At 31.4% G+C, this 14,838-nt stretch overlaps 1 protein-coding gene across 1 annotated transcript; it reads right to left on the reverse strand.

Annotated features, from left to right (window-relative positions):
• Positions 1–669: 669 nt before the first annotated feature.
• LOC126701527 (auxin efflux carrier component 2-like) lies at positions 670–6,430 on the reverse strand. The gene is made up of 6 exons (XM_050399680.1): positions 4,955–6,430; positions 4,591–4,792; positions 3,204–3,289; positions 1,834–1,991; positions 925–1,001; positions 670–787 (listed from the first exon to the last, which is right to left on the reverse strand). The coding sequence occupies exons 1-6, from the start codon at positions 6,066–6,068 to the stop codon at positions 721–723; spliced, it is 1,704 nt and encodes a 567-aa protein (XP_050255637.1). The 5' UTR covers positions 6,069–6,430; the 3' UTR covers positions 670–720.
• Between the last annotated feature and the right edge of the window lie 8,408 nt (positions 6,431–14,838).

Here is a 14,838-nt window from a genome sequence, read left to right on the forward strand (position 1 = left end):
GATATTTTCTTTTTCCTCAATTTGATTTGTTTTTCTTAAATAGATCATAATATATCTTCAATTAATTTGTATAGTTTTAATTTATTTTTTCTTTTAGATCTTCAATCAATACATTTCCCTCTGGATTTGACTTTGAACTCACCAAGACCAAGTTATTATCAATCTTACCCTTGGAAGTATTATTGAAGTCTCAACACTTTTGATTCAAAATTCATTTTCCATATTAGGTTACCCCCTAAAAATGAACTTATATTATTAAAAAGTGTTAAGGTTTATCATACAACACATTCAAGAAAACATAAACTAATCAAGGAAAATTATAATGAATAATTGATTTGAAATATGAATAAAAACCAATCTAAATTCGATGTATATATATATATATATATTTCTTTTATATATTTAGTTAGAGTTCACCTCACTGAGAAAAATCTTAACTTTGCCAATGACTACTATCTACCTAGTAATTCTACAAACACCAAAATTGTCATAGAAAATTTCACTTACCCTCTTAGTCGTATTTACCACCCAAAAAAAAAAAAAAAAGGAAAAGAATTATGTGAAAAAGTCAGTGAAAATTTGTGTAGTAACAGACTTTTTGATTCATATAACTGGGTAAGATAGCAAAAGTAATTAAATACGTAGAGTCCAACAATGAGAAATCAAATCAGATGGTGTCCATCCTCCTCAGCCTAACTTGGATTTACATTTAACCAGAACTCAAAGCCCAAGAAGTACATAGTAAATAATTGTAACGGGTACGGCAAGGATCAATCCAAAAATAACCCTGCAAAAATTGTAACGCCAGGATTAACTTATGGTTATTATTATCATTCTAATTCATTAATCTATACCAACATATTTTCTTATATAAGATTTTCTTCTAAATCTTAACTAAGAAAAATCCAAAAAAAAAAAACTTACGTAGTGCTAATTATGTCTGGATGAACATCGTACTCCTTAGCATACACAAAGGGAAGAGTTGCCAAGGGAAGAGCAGCCTGTGACAAGAGGTAAAGGTTGAAAATAGCAAGTTAGTTATTCTTAGAGTTTTTTATGTAACTATAACACATCAGGTATTTTCAAGAGTTTCTCTTAAAGAGCTAGCATATCAGTATTCGCATTAGCTCATACAAATATTTTTGCCTATTTTAGTATAAGAATTTACTTTATTTATTTATTTTACATACTCACTTTTTAAAAAATTGATATTTTAAAACTAGATAATCTTAATATGAGGTGTACACCTCATATTAAGATTATCTAGTTTTAAAATATCAATTTTTTTTCTATTTTTTTAATTTTTTTTCTTTCTTCATACACAACAACCATTATCTCTCTCTCCAAAAAAAAAAAAAAATCACTATCTACTATTTTCCTTTATTCTCAAAATACATAAAGAAAGAATAAAAAACTATAATACCATATATCTACATGGTTAATATAACAACCATATATTTTTATACAATTTTGTATGGTTTGAAGTGGGTGATTTTTGGGCTTGGGTTGGCTAAAGTGCGATATTATTTTTTATTATACAAGCACTAATGCGAGTGTTCAAACATCCCTCCATTTGGGAAGTAATGTTATAAACTAAAGAAGTCTAAACATAATTTTGGATATAAACAATGCTACAGCATAATTTTAAAAGAATTAAATGAAATATTGTGGAATGAAAGGTTTAATTAATGTCGAGGTTTTGCGGAGTTTATTTGTTCATATATTAACTGAATTAATTAATTAATATCGATATCAGAGAATGCGCGCTTTCAATTTTAGTTTAGTTTTTTTTTTTTTTTTTTTTGAGAATCCTTTCAATTTTAGTTGGTGTACCTGAACAATTACACTTTGCAAAAGAACTCCACGAAGACCAACAGCTAAAGAGGTTGCCGCAGTTACTCCAGGGCCGATCAAGAACCTAACAACCATTGTAAACGCTGCCATGGGTTTTCCACTAGCAATGAACTTTGGCTGTAAAGCCATGAATAGACCTGGTAAAGCAATTAATATATAATTGGTTCATTACTTGAAAAAAAAAAAAAAAAAAAAAAAAAAAAAAAAAAAAAGGAATTGACATAAAAAGGTTTAGATTTTATACCTTAGATTAGATCTTATCTTTGTCGATTAAAGTTACAAATTTATGAAACTATTTAAATTTGAATCCCATAAGCACATTCTTTATTGAGGGCATTAATGATTAATGAAGCAGGAAAACAAAAAGGAAAACCCTGGAAATCGCTTTCTTACTCTAACTAAGTATATGGTTAGGGGATAAAAAAGTGGGGGATAGAAATAGTCCGAGGAAAAAAAAGTGGGGGATAAAAAATAATTAGTTTCTCCTCATGTATGTTTATTTGGGAGCGTGGAAAAGTTGAGAGGAGGAAGACTCCTTGTTTGGTTGAGAAGAAAAATGAGACATAAGGAAATGTAGTTTATATAAATTTACGAAATGTAGTTTATATAAATTTACTCTTATACTTTTGTTATATAAATCAAAATTTTTAATAGCTTATAAAAAGTAATTTAAAAAAAATAAAATAAAATATAAAAAAAAAAACTTAAACAAACAAACACAAAAAGAGGTAAATGAGTCATTTCCCATCTACCCCATTTCCTCCTCTATTTTCTCCCCAAATTGGGGAGATTGATTTTTAGTGAGTTAACAGAAAAAACACTCGAGCTCCGCCAAAATCATCACTTTTCCCTTCCAACCAAACAACCAAAACTACCATTTTCTCCCCTATTTATTTTTCTCTCCCATTTTCCATCCTTCCCCAAATCACCTCAACCAAATGGGCACCAAATGAGGTTTTCTCTTTCTACCCTCTCTTTCAATAGTTGGGAAATTGATTTATGAATAAGTTTTAATTAAGTGAAATGTAAAGTTTAATTAAGAATTTCCTGCTTTTCTTTGCTTTATTATTCATAATAACAAAAATGAATAACAAATATTGACAAAAACTTCAAATTGAAATAATTTCATAATAAATTTAAGACTTTATTAATTGACAAAATTATAAATCTAAGACCTAATAAAAAATATGGTGTAAAGTTTAAGTTTGGACATTTCTTTTTCTTTATTTAATTGTAAAATAAAAAAAAAAGTAAGGAAAAAAGAAAAAGAAGAAGAAAAAAGAAAAAAAAAAAAAAAGAAAAGAAAAGGAAACAATATGCAATGTGAAGCATTAGTTGCAAAAGGGTACCTAAACTGAATTGAGCCATTCCCAAGCCTGCGCTCGATATCATTGTTATGGATCCATCTATAATTGTTGGCAATTTAATGTGATACCTAAAAATGCAAGAGAGTTAAGAAATTTAATCATATATTGTAATAAAAGTTGGATTTTATAAGCTATGTTTGTCCCCAAGTGTATCACTAAAAAACGCGTTTTTTGTAGTGTTTGTTTATATCTTTTTTCTTTTTCATATTATCTTTCCTTATAATATAAAAAATCAAAGGAGATTTATTATTAAAGTACTCCTGTTAAAACTCAATTAGTAAAAGTTTATGCAATATTATTTTTCTTTTGATAAAATCCTACTTGCTTTTACCATGTAACTTGAAATACTATCTTTTTACTGTAAATTTTCAATAACATTATAGAAAATCCTTCTTTAGTTTACATATAATTTTACATCCAAATTAAACAACAGGCCAATCTAAAACTGATAGACTAATTAATTTTGTTATGGATGAAACTCTATTACTAAAATTCCAATAAGTTTAAATTATTATTTGAATTATATTTTTATTACTAAAAAATTTTAAATTTTAAAGGATATTTCAATATTTATTTTAAATTATTTTAACTTTTTTTATTTTTTATTTTATAGTATTCTGTTTTGACGGAAAATCTGTCGTTGATGTTAGACTTTTTTTTCTTTTTTTCTTTTTTTTGGAGAACTGTTGATGTTAGACTTTTTCTTTTTTTGAGAAAGTGCTGATGTTAGACTTTGGTCATATAATTTAACATTTAAAAAAAAAAAAATTAACCATGCTACTTGTAAATTCCTATGATATATAAGTTGAACTAACCCGTGCATCAAACGGATATATTTCTTGTAATGGATTAAATTTGACATGCTCTATGACAACTTAGCTGGAGAGAACAGTGTATATGCTTAGCCTTAAGAGTCTATACGCAAAAGCCAGCACAGTTATTTAATTTTATTGTATAGGCAATGATTTGCAATAAATGAATTATTTCTCTAAAACAAAGCTATATATATATATATATATATTTTTTTTTTTTTTTCTTTTTGAAAAAAAAAAAAAGCTATATTTATTATCGAGCTGTAATATATGGTGCCTACTGCCTAAATCAAAACCGAAAATTATAATTTTGTGGAACAAATATAAGAATTTGGAAGTGGAAAGATATATATATATATATTGTAATGAAGTATTCATTGTCATTGATTATTTAAAAAATGAAAAATGGGTAAAATAGACCCCAAAGAATTTCATAAACCTATAAGAACAACTATAAATCTAAATTATCTAATAGTATTAATTTATGGCAGTGTGTATACAATAAGTATGCAATAATCAGTGTGTAATAATTATTACATTGAAATTTTCTTAAGTACCTGAATGCTATTAAGGACCATATAAGACCCAAAACACTTCCGTAGGTACTAGGGTTTCTTATAAGCTTCCTCCAAACCATGATGAATACAAGCCTAGTTATGACACTTGTGGGCGGCATCTGAAGTTGTTTCCTGTGAAACCTACTTGCCTTGAAGTTAGCCTCCTCATCTAGATCAAGCTCCCTATCCCTGGTGATTTTCCCTGCAGATAGCTCATATATATACCTCAAAGGTTTCAATTGATTATCGATGATAAACTCCTCTTTGATATGTGATCATGAGTAAAGAACTTTGATCATTTGATATAATCAATGTCCGAAAGCAATATTAATTTCACAAAAATCACAAAGAAAAGGTAGTTCACCTCCTGGCGTAGTGGAATCATGTTTAAGAGCAGTACTAGTAGTGCTGAAAGCATGTCTGCCATTGTTATGCACATCAGAAACTGGTGAAGAACTAGTGCTCCAAACAAACATGTGAAGCCCCTGCTTGTTATTAGGAACTTCACCACCACCACCAACACTGAAACTATGTTTCATCTTTCGATAATTACTGCTAGGCGTAGACCCTAAAAGCATCAGATGATCTGGTGATGCGTACGGTGAAAATCGATCACGGGTCCTTGTGTAACCATGTTTTGGACTTGACTCCATGTATCCAAACATAGGGTGCAGAAAATTCCCATCTGTTTGGCTAAAGCTTGAATTTCTTGAGATTGAACGGTAGGGTTCTTGTGGAGTAGATTGTACTGAGTAAATCTCTACACTATTGACTGGGTTTGATGCTTGCGGTCTTTGGGTAAGGGAACCCACGCTGGAACGGGAATACATTCCAACGGACCTATTAATCGAAGATCGTCTCAAAACCACGTGAAGCTTTCCGTCGTCACTGATCTCAGTCTCCGCCTCTATTGGGTCTTGACCACTGAGCGAAATAAGGTCGGACTCAACCTTGAAGGAGGCGATGGAACCTGCAGTCTCAGGAAACTGCTCAGCAATGAGGACCTTTGCAGCTCTGATCTCAAACAAGCAGAGCAAGATATTACACCAAACAAGAGCCTGAAGAACCACAACCTGGACCATAAGACTTCTAGTGATCTCTCCGTACATGGCTGTCATGAGAGGTATTCCTATGAAGAGATTGTTAGGGAGGGTGGAGAGTGAGTACATGGTGGTGGTCCATTCAATGCTGCCCTTTTTGCTCAAAGCTTGCCATAGAAAGAGAGCTGCAAGAATGACCACTTTTTGAAGAGAGTCTCCAGCGATGAACCGAAAGTTCATGATATAAGGGTTGTTGGTGGCAACAATGTGGAAACAAAGTAATGGAACCGCAAACAACGCCACAACGCGGTTGATGCCTGTGCATTGCTCCGGTGTGAATATTTTCCACCACTTAACCGAGGCAAAACCTAATAGCACAGCAAAATATAAGGGCACAATGGCCGCAAATATATTGTAAAGCCCCGTACCAGTGATCATGGCTTACACTGAGAAAGAGGGCTAATTGAGCTAGATGGGAAGATTCTTCTTTCAAAGACCGGAAACAAAGTGGTTCTTCCAGTTTGATGCGTTCTTCTGAGGGCCTACTTGGGATTTTGATGCAGGAACAGGATTGAAAAGACAATAAATAAAAGAATGTATTTTTAACAAGTTGCTAGGACATTTGGTGGGCAGATTTCATACCAAAATGTGCAAGAATTTGGAGATTTTGGGTTTATGAACTTAGCTTTTATGCATCAGATTTTACAATAAATTCATTTATTGTAAAAAGAAACTTATTCCTTGCCACTAGTCTTATTAATTCATTGCACATTAGTTCAGGTAAATTCCTCAATGAAACGATGGCAGGCATATATGCATTAATCTTTTTCTTTTTTTGGGATAGAAAATGCCACATGTATAAATAAAGATAAGGATACAAGATGGGAACCAGCCACCATCGAATTGTCCTGTACAACAAGCCCCCCTAACAAGATTTGAGAGAAGGGAAAATAAAACCACTGGGGGAACCTTTCCAATGGAAACTGTCCCAAAATAAAAACTACCGGAGAAAATTAAAACATTCCAGTGAAACAAATTTACTATAGCAAGGGAAATTTTACAATTTTAGGAAAAACATTTTCCTAGACTCTACTACATATAGAAAGCTTATAGAGAAAACTTTTCACTACACTAGAATCTCTGGACTTCTTAACTATATGAAGTGCCTCCATGGATGACGCACTCATGATCACAACTAAAACTTCTAATTGAATTCAAGAACCTTTTGAATGTTTTCTTCACAATAGCAAGTTTGTGGTTGGAGCTATAGCTTCAACTTTTTCATCAACTAATCTTCAAATTTGATTGAAACTTTTCGATACGATGAATTTAAGAAAAACTTAACACAACCCTATTCTCACAAATAGAGCTTTTTAAGATCATCTCTAGGCTTGACTTATAATGTCCCTTTTTAGGCTTGAAACGAACTAGTTATTGGACTTTTTGCATTTTTTATTTTTGCTAATTCACTGGAGTAAGAGGAAATAAAAACTTCACTTTTGAGCTTCAATTGATTGGGTAAAATCGAGGCTAGAGTCAAGTGCAATCAAGATGGAGTTAGGCATGAAGTCGAGGTCATTGAAATTTCACTTTTCTTGAGTTGTTCTTAAGTATCCTTTATGTCTTCAACTTAGGATCCGTTTGAATACAGTTTATTTTGTTGAAAACTGAAAATTGAAAACACCGTAGCAAAATAATTTTTAAATGTGTAAATAGTGCCGTGGAACCCATTTTTAATTAAAAAGTTGCTAAACAGTGAAGTTTGTGGGTCCCGTGAACAGTGCATGGGACCCACTTGTGTTGCTAAAATGTGCACGGTACATTGAAGAAAAGTCAACAACTGCGGCTAAAAAAAAAAAAAAAAAAAAAAAGGAAAACACAAAACGTGAATGCGCAAAATGTGAATCCAAACCGCACCTTAATCTTCAATTACCATTTTAAGACACATCAAAACTCACAACTAAACACACAATTTGGCCCATTTGACAACATTAAAACATAGACCTAACAACTTTTACCATGTACAAATAGAACATGTACCTATAGACAAATAATAAGTAAATTAAAATATAATCCCACAAGCTCAATCACTATTCACTCAAATAAAAAACATTGAAAGACTTATCCATAATTAAGAATACATTCAATCCAGACCTAGTACAAACACCCATTTCTTACACCCTCCAATAGTAACATGACACATCAGCATTTCACTAAACAATGAAATAGAATCACCACACACAATCACTACTTTTTAAAACCCAATATCATAAATTAAAAAATTTCACCTCCCACAACAACCACCAAAGACCTCCAACGCAATGACCTTAACATCCTAAGATTTTATTTTTTTTTATTTTTTATTTTTTGGAGATGAAGATGAAGAGAGTGAATGCAAAGGAAAAAACAAATCTATAGGGAGTAAGTTATCTGATCATTTGAGATGAAGGTGAAGGAGAACTCAGACTCAGACTCAACGACACAGTCCAAGTTGGAGAGGAAAGGTGGTGACTCATCCAAGTTGCCTACAGACTCAATGGCAGAGTGCAGTGCTCAATTAGTCTGACAAGGAAGAGGAAGAGGCAGTGAGGAATTGCTAGAGACCGTTGAGGTTGCCGTAAAAAGAAATGCTGGCGATTTCTAAGGTGGTTGGAAATTGGAAACTCTTGGTTCTTTAGTCTTGTGGGAACTGAAATTTTTCATCATGTAGGTTTCTTTCTTTTAATTAATTTATTTATGAAATTGGGTTTTAAGAAGTGGTGATTGTATGTGGTAGGTCTATTTCATTGTTTACTAAAATGTTGATTGCATATTGTTATTGGAGAGTATGGTTTGCACCAGGCCCAAATTGAATGCATTCTCTTCATAATTTAATCTCAAAGACGATAAGAGAAGAGGTATCTTTTTCCATTTTTAGTCAATAACCTGGCAGTGCAATTTGGGGACCTTTGGCATCACTTTTCGATGGCAATGGGCTCCAATCAAGAACCATTATGAGAGAGAGAGAGAGATGGGAATTGCAAAATAAAAACCACCGACGTAGATCCCCATGTTTTACCGGTCATTATAGAACCATATCATAGAATAAATGTCATAGAGTGAAATTCTATCATATCTATCAAAATAGAAAAAGTCTAGATCCCTAATAATGATGATGCAAGGAAAAATATAGCATCTTCTAGAGTCTAAAGTGCACAAAAGTCAAAAAGTGCTCAAAAATTATTCTGTACCCATTGTTAAAGCATGATTTACCTTCCTTTTTTTATAGGGCCAATTACAACTTACCCACGATCAAAATTTAAATTGCTTACTTATAATTTAAAATTCGACACTTTACCCATCTAAGGCAATTAGAGTTATGTAACCCACCTCTCTTAAAAATAGGACTAAATATGTGATTTTGCTAACTTTTATGTCTCTTTCTTCTCAAAAAAAAAATATACAAAAACATGATAAAAAAAGGGAGGGTTTTGTAAAATTAAGAACCATGATAATCTCTTCTCCCCCACGTTCCATTCGTCAAAGCTCTAGCCAAAAGAACTTTTTTCTTTATGTTGGAGATGAATCTTTCTACAAGCACTATACGTCCATTGCAAGCCTTCCACTCCAAATTGAAAAACAAACAAATAAATGCACACAAAACCCATCAAAACAAAGGGGAGATAAAGTCATACTTTAGTCAAAAGTTGCTAATGAAAATAAGATCCTCTCTAGTAAGCTTGATCGAATCATCAAGTCAATTCCTACATAATAAACAATCAAAACTCAGCACTTGATGCTATTTTTGCACCTAAGTTGTATGCCTCCTAATTAATGATTATATTTCAACATCCACCTACTAACCTCCTAAGTTTCGCAGCTTGTGCAAATGTGGATGGCCTGCAATTAACAAAGGAGCAAATCATATTGTATTGATATTTAATGCATACTCATTGAAACTGTCAATTTCAAACCACTATAACCCAAAAGGAAGGAATATACGCTCAATTTTTTCAAACAAACATGAAACTAAACAGAAGCTAATCATATCAAATAAGAAGCTATAAACATCATAACAATACAATTCTAAATGCCAGTGGCATTGACAACAAACTTTGATATGATGGATTTCGCCAGTGAGGTTGGAGAAAAGACTTTTCATAAACCTCTAGAACCACTCATTGTGACAAGGAGCTCGCCTCTTTCAAGAGTTGCTTTATCTCTCCACGCAACTGGATTATTGTAGCATTACTAGATCCTCCCTAGAAGAAACCACATGACCAAAAAGGAGTATTTTAATAACAGACAATTTAAGTATAAACCGACAACTTAAGTATAAACCCCACCTATCTTTTGATCTTGTTTTGTCTTGTTTATGTATGTGTTTTATGTTTTACGAAGAGAGGGACATAAAAGTGGAACAAAATTACATATTTAACCTTATTTTTAACAAATGTGAGTTACAGAATTCTAACTGAGCTAACCTTAAGTAGATAAAGTGTCAAATTTCAAATCACAAGTAAGCAACTTAAATTTCGATCAAACCACAAATGGATAAGTTGTAATTTGCCATATTTTATATATTCATATCTCATACATTGCAACCAATATTTAACTAAAGAACTTATGATTAACTTTTCAGAAAACTTCCGAAAGAACAATTGGAACAATATATTTCAATTTTTTATTTTATTATGTTCAATGTTATGTATTCTTATTTTTGCTCTAGTGGATCTCTCTCTCCCATTTACTAAGTTTCTATTAGGTATCAGAACTTGAATACAAATTTTGCTTTGTTTTTTAAAACCTAAAAAATGGTGAGTCCCACTTTTAAATCATGTGATTAGAATGAGTTTTAGAATATGGTTTTCAAAATATAGTGTTAAAATATTATGGTAAATATTTTAACAACTCTAAAAACAGATCTTAGTGGAATTATGGTAAATATTCTGAAGGGTAAAATATTATTTTGGTCCTTAAACTTTATTAAAAGTTTGTTTTTCGTCCCTAAACTTTAAAAAGTTTTTTTTTTCATCCCTAAACTTTGTAAAGAGTTTTTTGAATAGTATAGGGACAAAACTAAGGATGAAAAAAGAACTTTTTCAATAGTTTAGAGAAGAAAAATAGACTTTTAGTAAAGTTCAAGGACATAAATAAAACATTTTTAATAGTTTATGGATGAAATATGAACTATTCAATAGTTTAAGGATGAAAAATGAACTTCTTAAAGTTTGGGATAAAAAACAAATTTTTAATAAAGTTTAAGGACCAAAATAGTATTTTATCCTATTCTGAAAAAGTGGAACCCACACAAAGTTTAACTTTTTCTTAAAAATTCATCCTCATGCCAAACACCATATGTGTATCTTCTATTCTCAAAACACCATTTTAGAAATATGGTGCCAAACACACATTTTAATACTCTACAACTCTAGCATAAGATTGAAATTTTTTTCTCATGATGTAAAAGTGAACCCCTATTACAGTGTGTTCCAAGCTTCTTGGGCATTGTTAATTGCAACAACCAAAGAGAAAACTTGTGGTGTCAATGTTGAATTTATCAAAGAGAGGGGAGCCTTATCTCTGATTCTCCAAGTTTGATAATATGGATTCATAGCAGCTGTTAGATTTTCATGCTCATCAATATGATTTGGACAAGAAATTGAACCATAAATGTGATCAATCAATGAATAAGCATTAAGAATTGTGACAATTTGATTCTTCCATGCAACGTAGTTACTTTAATTGAGATTGATGGATATAAGATTTGACATGTTTAAGAGAAGCAATAATTGTTGTTGTGATTATTAGGGAGTTATGGTGTTTTGGGAAATAGCGGTTAATGATGGTGTGGTGGTACTAGCATTTCAAGAAGAGGAGCCACTAATCAAAGCCCTAATATAATGTAAAATTTTTTGAAAAAGTGGAGATAATTTCTCAGTGAAAGAACTGTAAAGAAAAATGTCATTACTACTCAATCAATATGTAGAAGATCTATTCTTTTAGAGAGAGAGAGAGAGAGAGAGAGGATTATAATTAACTAACTACCGTTGGGCTCTGACAATAAATTAACCACTCTAACAAACTCTATAGGATCCATGAATCAAAGCTCTAATATGATCCAAACTTTAATAAAAAGGAGGAGAGATTTAATTTCTTAGTGAATGAAGTGCAACTAAAATTGTAATTAATATCTAATCAATTATGTACAAGATCTTTGCTTTCATAGACACACAACAGAGCTTAGAGATAGAGAGAGAGAGAGAGGAGAGAGAAGATAATAACTAACTAGCCGTTGGGCTCTAACAATAAATTAATCACTCTAACAAATTCTTTAACAACAAATGATTAACATTAACATGTGGCTTCATTATAATCAGCATGCAAGATAGCTAGCTCGTGTGAAAATGATTGAAAGTTGTTACTAAGACATGACATCATTTAGAAATCATCTCTAAGTCTCTAGACCATGATACGCTGTTGTCCCTCTTGGGTACTTAATGTGATAGAACAGAAACGGCACCACAATACGGTACTTAATTTTGAGCCTCATTAATTTGGGTTTTTAGGTTAATTTTATAATATAGGGTGCTGTTAACAGGTGCTATACAGCATCCATTAATGTGATAAAATTTAAGGGAAATTCTAACGAGTGCCCTTAGGGCACTGGTTAAGAATCCAGTTAAAAAAGTCTTTATGGGAAAAGAAAAAAAAAACAACTAATTTTTTGACAGCTTTTTTCATTTCCCATAAAAGTGATATTAAAACTTTCTTAAAATGGATTATTATTAAGTGCCCTTAGGGCACTCGTTAGCATGACCCAAAATTTAAAATAAACTATTCACATTTTTTTAGGGATTTGGAAAAAACTGAATATGCATTAAATATGTGTCAGTTTACATGGAGAAAGTCAAATCATTTGACAAAATTACAGTTGAAAATTTCTCATTGAATGAAGTGAAAATAAAACAATAATTACTACCTAATCAATTATGTACAAGATCTTTATTTTTAAAGACACACATCAAAGCTTGGAGAGACAGGGGCAAGGGAGAGAAGATAATAAATAATTAGCCGTTGGGCTCTAATAATAAATTGACCACTCTAACAAACTCCCTAACAAACAAATGATTAATATGTGGTTTTATTAGAAGGACAAAGTTTAGTTATAAAATTGATTGTAACCTTAGAATTAATACAACCTTACTCAATATGTTTTTATTGGAAGTGAATTTTGATAAATCCACCGATGGATTACATTTTCTTTTTATATTCACCATGCTTGCAAAATTTATAGAAAATTAAAGAATAATAGTTAGGGTCTGGTTAATGTGTGCCTTAAGGTTTGAAAATGTTTTTATGAAAAATTGAAAAAACTGTCAAAACAGTGAATTACTTTTTCATTTTTTCATAAAAAAATTTCTAAAATAATTTACTAATATATGCCCTAAGGGCACACGTTAGTAAATCCCTAATAGTTATATCATCAATAAATTTTTTAAATTACAAGCTTTTGTAGTTTAAAATTATGTATAAAATATAAGCTTATAGATTATATAATAAATAATATTTGATTGACACAAAGTTTGATATGTGTATTAAGAGCATAAAGAACATGCAATTCAACGATTAGATTTTCAAAATATGTAGTAATGTTTATTTTATTGAATAAAGTTGTAACCTTATGTTACAATTAATTTTATAGCTAAACTTTGTCTTAACATGTAGTTTTATTATAATCAGCAAGCAAGATACTCATGCAAAAATGATTGAAGGCTGTTACATACTAAGACATGACATCGATCATTTAGAAATCATCTTAAGTCGCTAGACCAAAATACGTCATCGTCCCTCTCGGGTGCTAGACGTGCTAGAATAGAAACGCCACTGTAATGCAGTATTGTTGCTCTTATCACAATAAACTAGTCCTACTAATGCAGTTGATAAAAATAAAAAATAAATAAGTCCTACTAATGCAGTTTAAAAATTTTTCAAGCCTCATTAATTTGGCCTTTTGGTTAATGTACTCTAAACTTAGGAGATATAATCCAAAAATAAAACTTTCCAAACTTTTGAAGTCAAATTGTCAAAAAGGCCTAGGTGACAATTTCCACCTGCGATTAAAGAGAATGTCCTTATCAAAATTTTCCTAATACCTCTAAAGATGTATGAGAAATATCGGCCCCATGTGGTCAACCGAGCAGATAAGATCATCTCAAGTGGGACCCACCAAGTGCTCTTGGTGTCATTAAACTAATATGGCATTATTAGATTCTTGAAAATCACTAATTAGATTCTTAAAAATCATTAGAAATTGTTATTTCAAGTCATAGTTTTCGTGATTTTTTAAATTACACAATTGTGTAAAACAGTTTATATGTACTAGTAATAACTACTTAAAGGAAATGAAAAATTCATCTCCAACGTTCCATCTGACGTTCACTAAAATATTTGTATCTTTTTTTTAATTTTATTATTTAATTCCTAAGTAAAAGGGATTTTTATCCTCACGAATTTGAGATTAAACATGTACATAATTCAAATTCTTTTCTTTTTCTCATTAATTAATAGCTTCAAGCACGTTGTTAATTTCTTCAATAAACTAGAGCACCAAAAAGAAACTTAACGTGTTGATGAAAAGGTAAAGAACTACTTGCTCGTTATAGTCATCCTTATCATATTCTTTCTTAGTGAACGAGAAAGGAAATGAAGCCTTGAGAACTGTCAGTTACGTTTACTGCATACCTTACAAAAGAATGTAATATTGGAAACCATGCAGGTTGCCATTTTCTTTTGGTTAGGAATTTAGAATAAATCTTCCATACTTGGTAGCTTTCTTTCACAGCATATCCTACTCCCACCATTGTCGCTGACCTTTTTAGCTGTTACTTGGGTGGAGTTCATAGATTTGTGTCTAAAACCGAGAAAATGTTACTGAAATTTGAACCCAACAAATCCAAGACTAGACCCACCAGCCTCGCTCTCTTGATAGGGTTTTTTTGGTGATAATTTACTGTCCTTATATGGAGTTGACCCGTGTGAGGCCATATATGTCATGTACAATGTACTCCCATTCTGTCATGAATAGGTTATATAAATACAAGGTTTACAGACATAGACACCACAAGAATTAAGAAAGGAATTCAATTTCTCTCAAAAAAAGAAAGAGAAAGGAATTCAATATTTTAAGGTTGTATTATCGCTTAGTGTAGTGTGCCTGAAACTGAAA

The sequence above is a fragment of the Quercus robur genome, chromosome 2 (assembly GCF_932294415.1).
Source record: "Quercus robur chromosome 2, dhQueRobu3.1, whole genome shotgun sequence".
Taxonomy (NCBI): Eukaryota; Viridiplantae; Streptophyta; class Magnoliopsida; order Fagales; family Fagaceae; genus Quercus; species Quercus robur.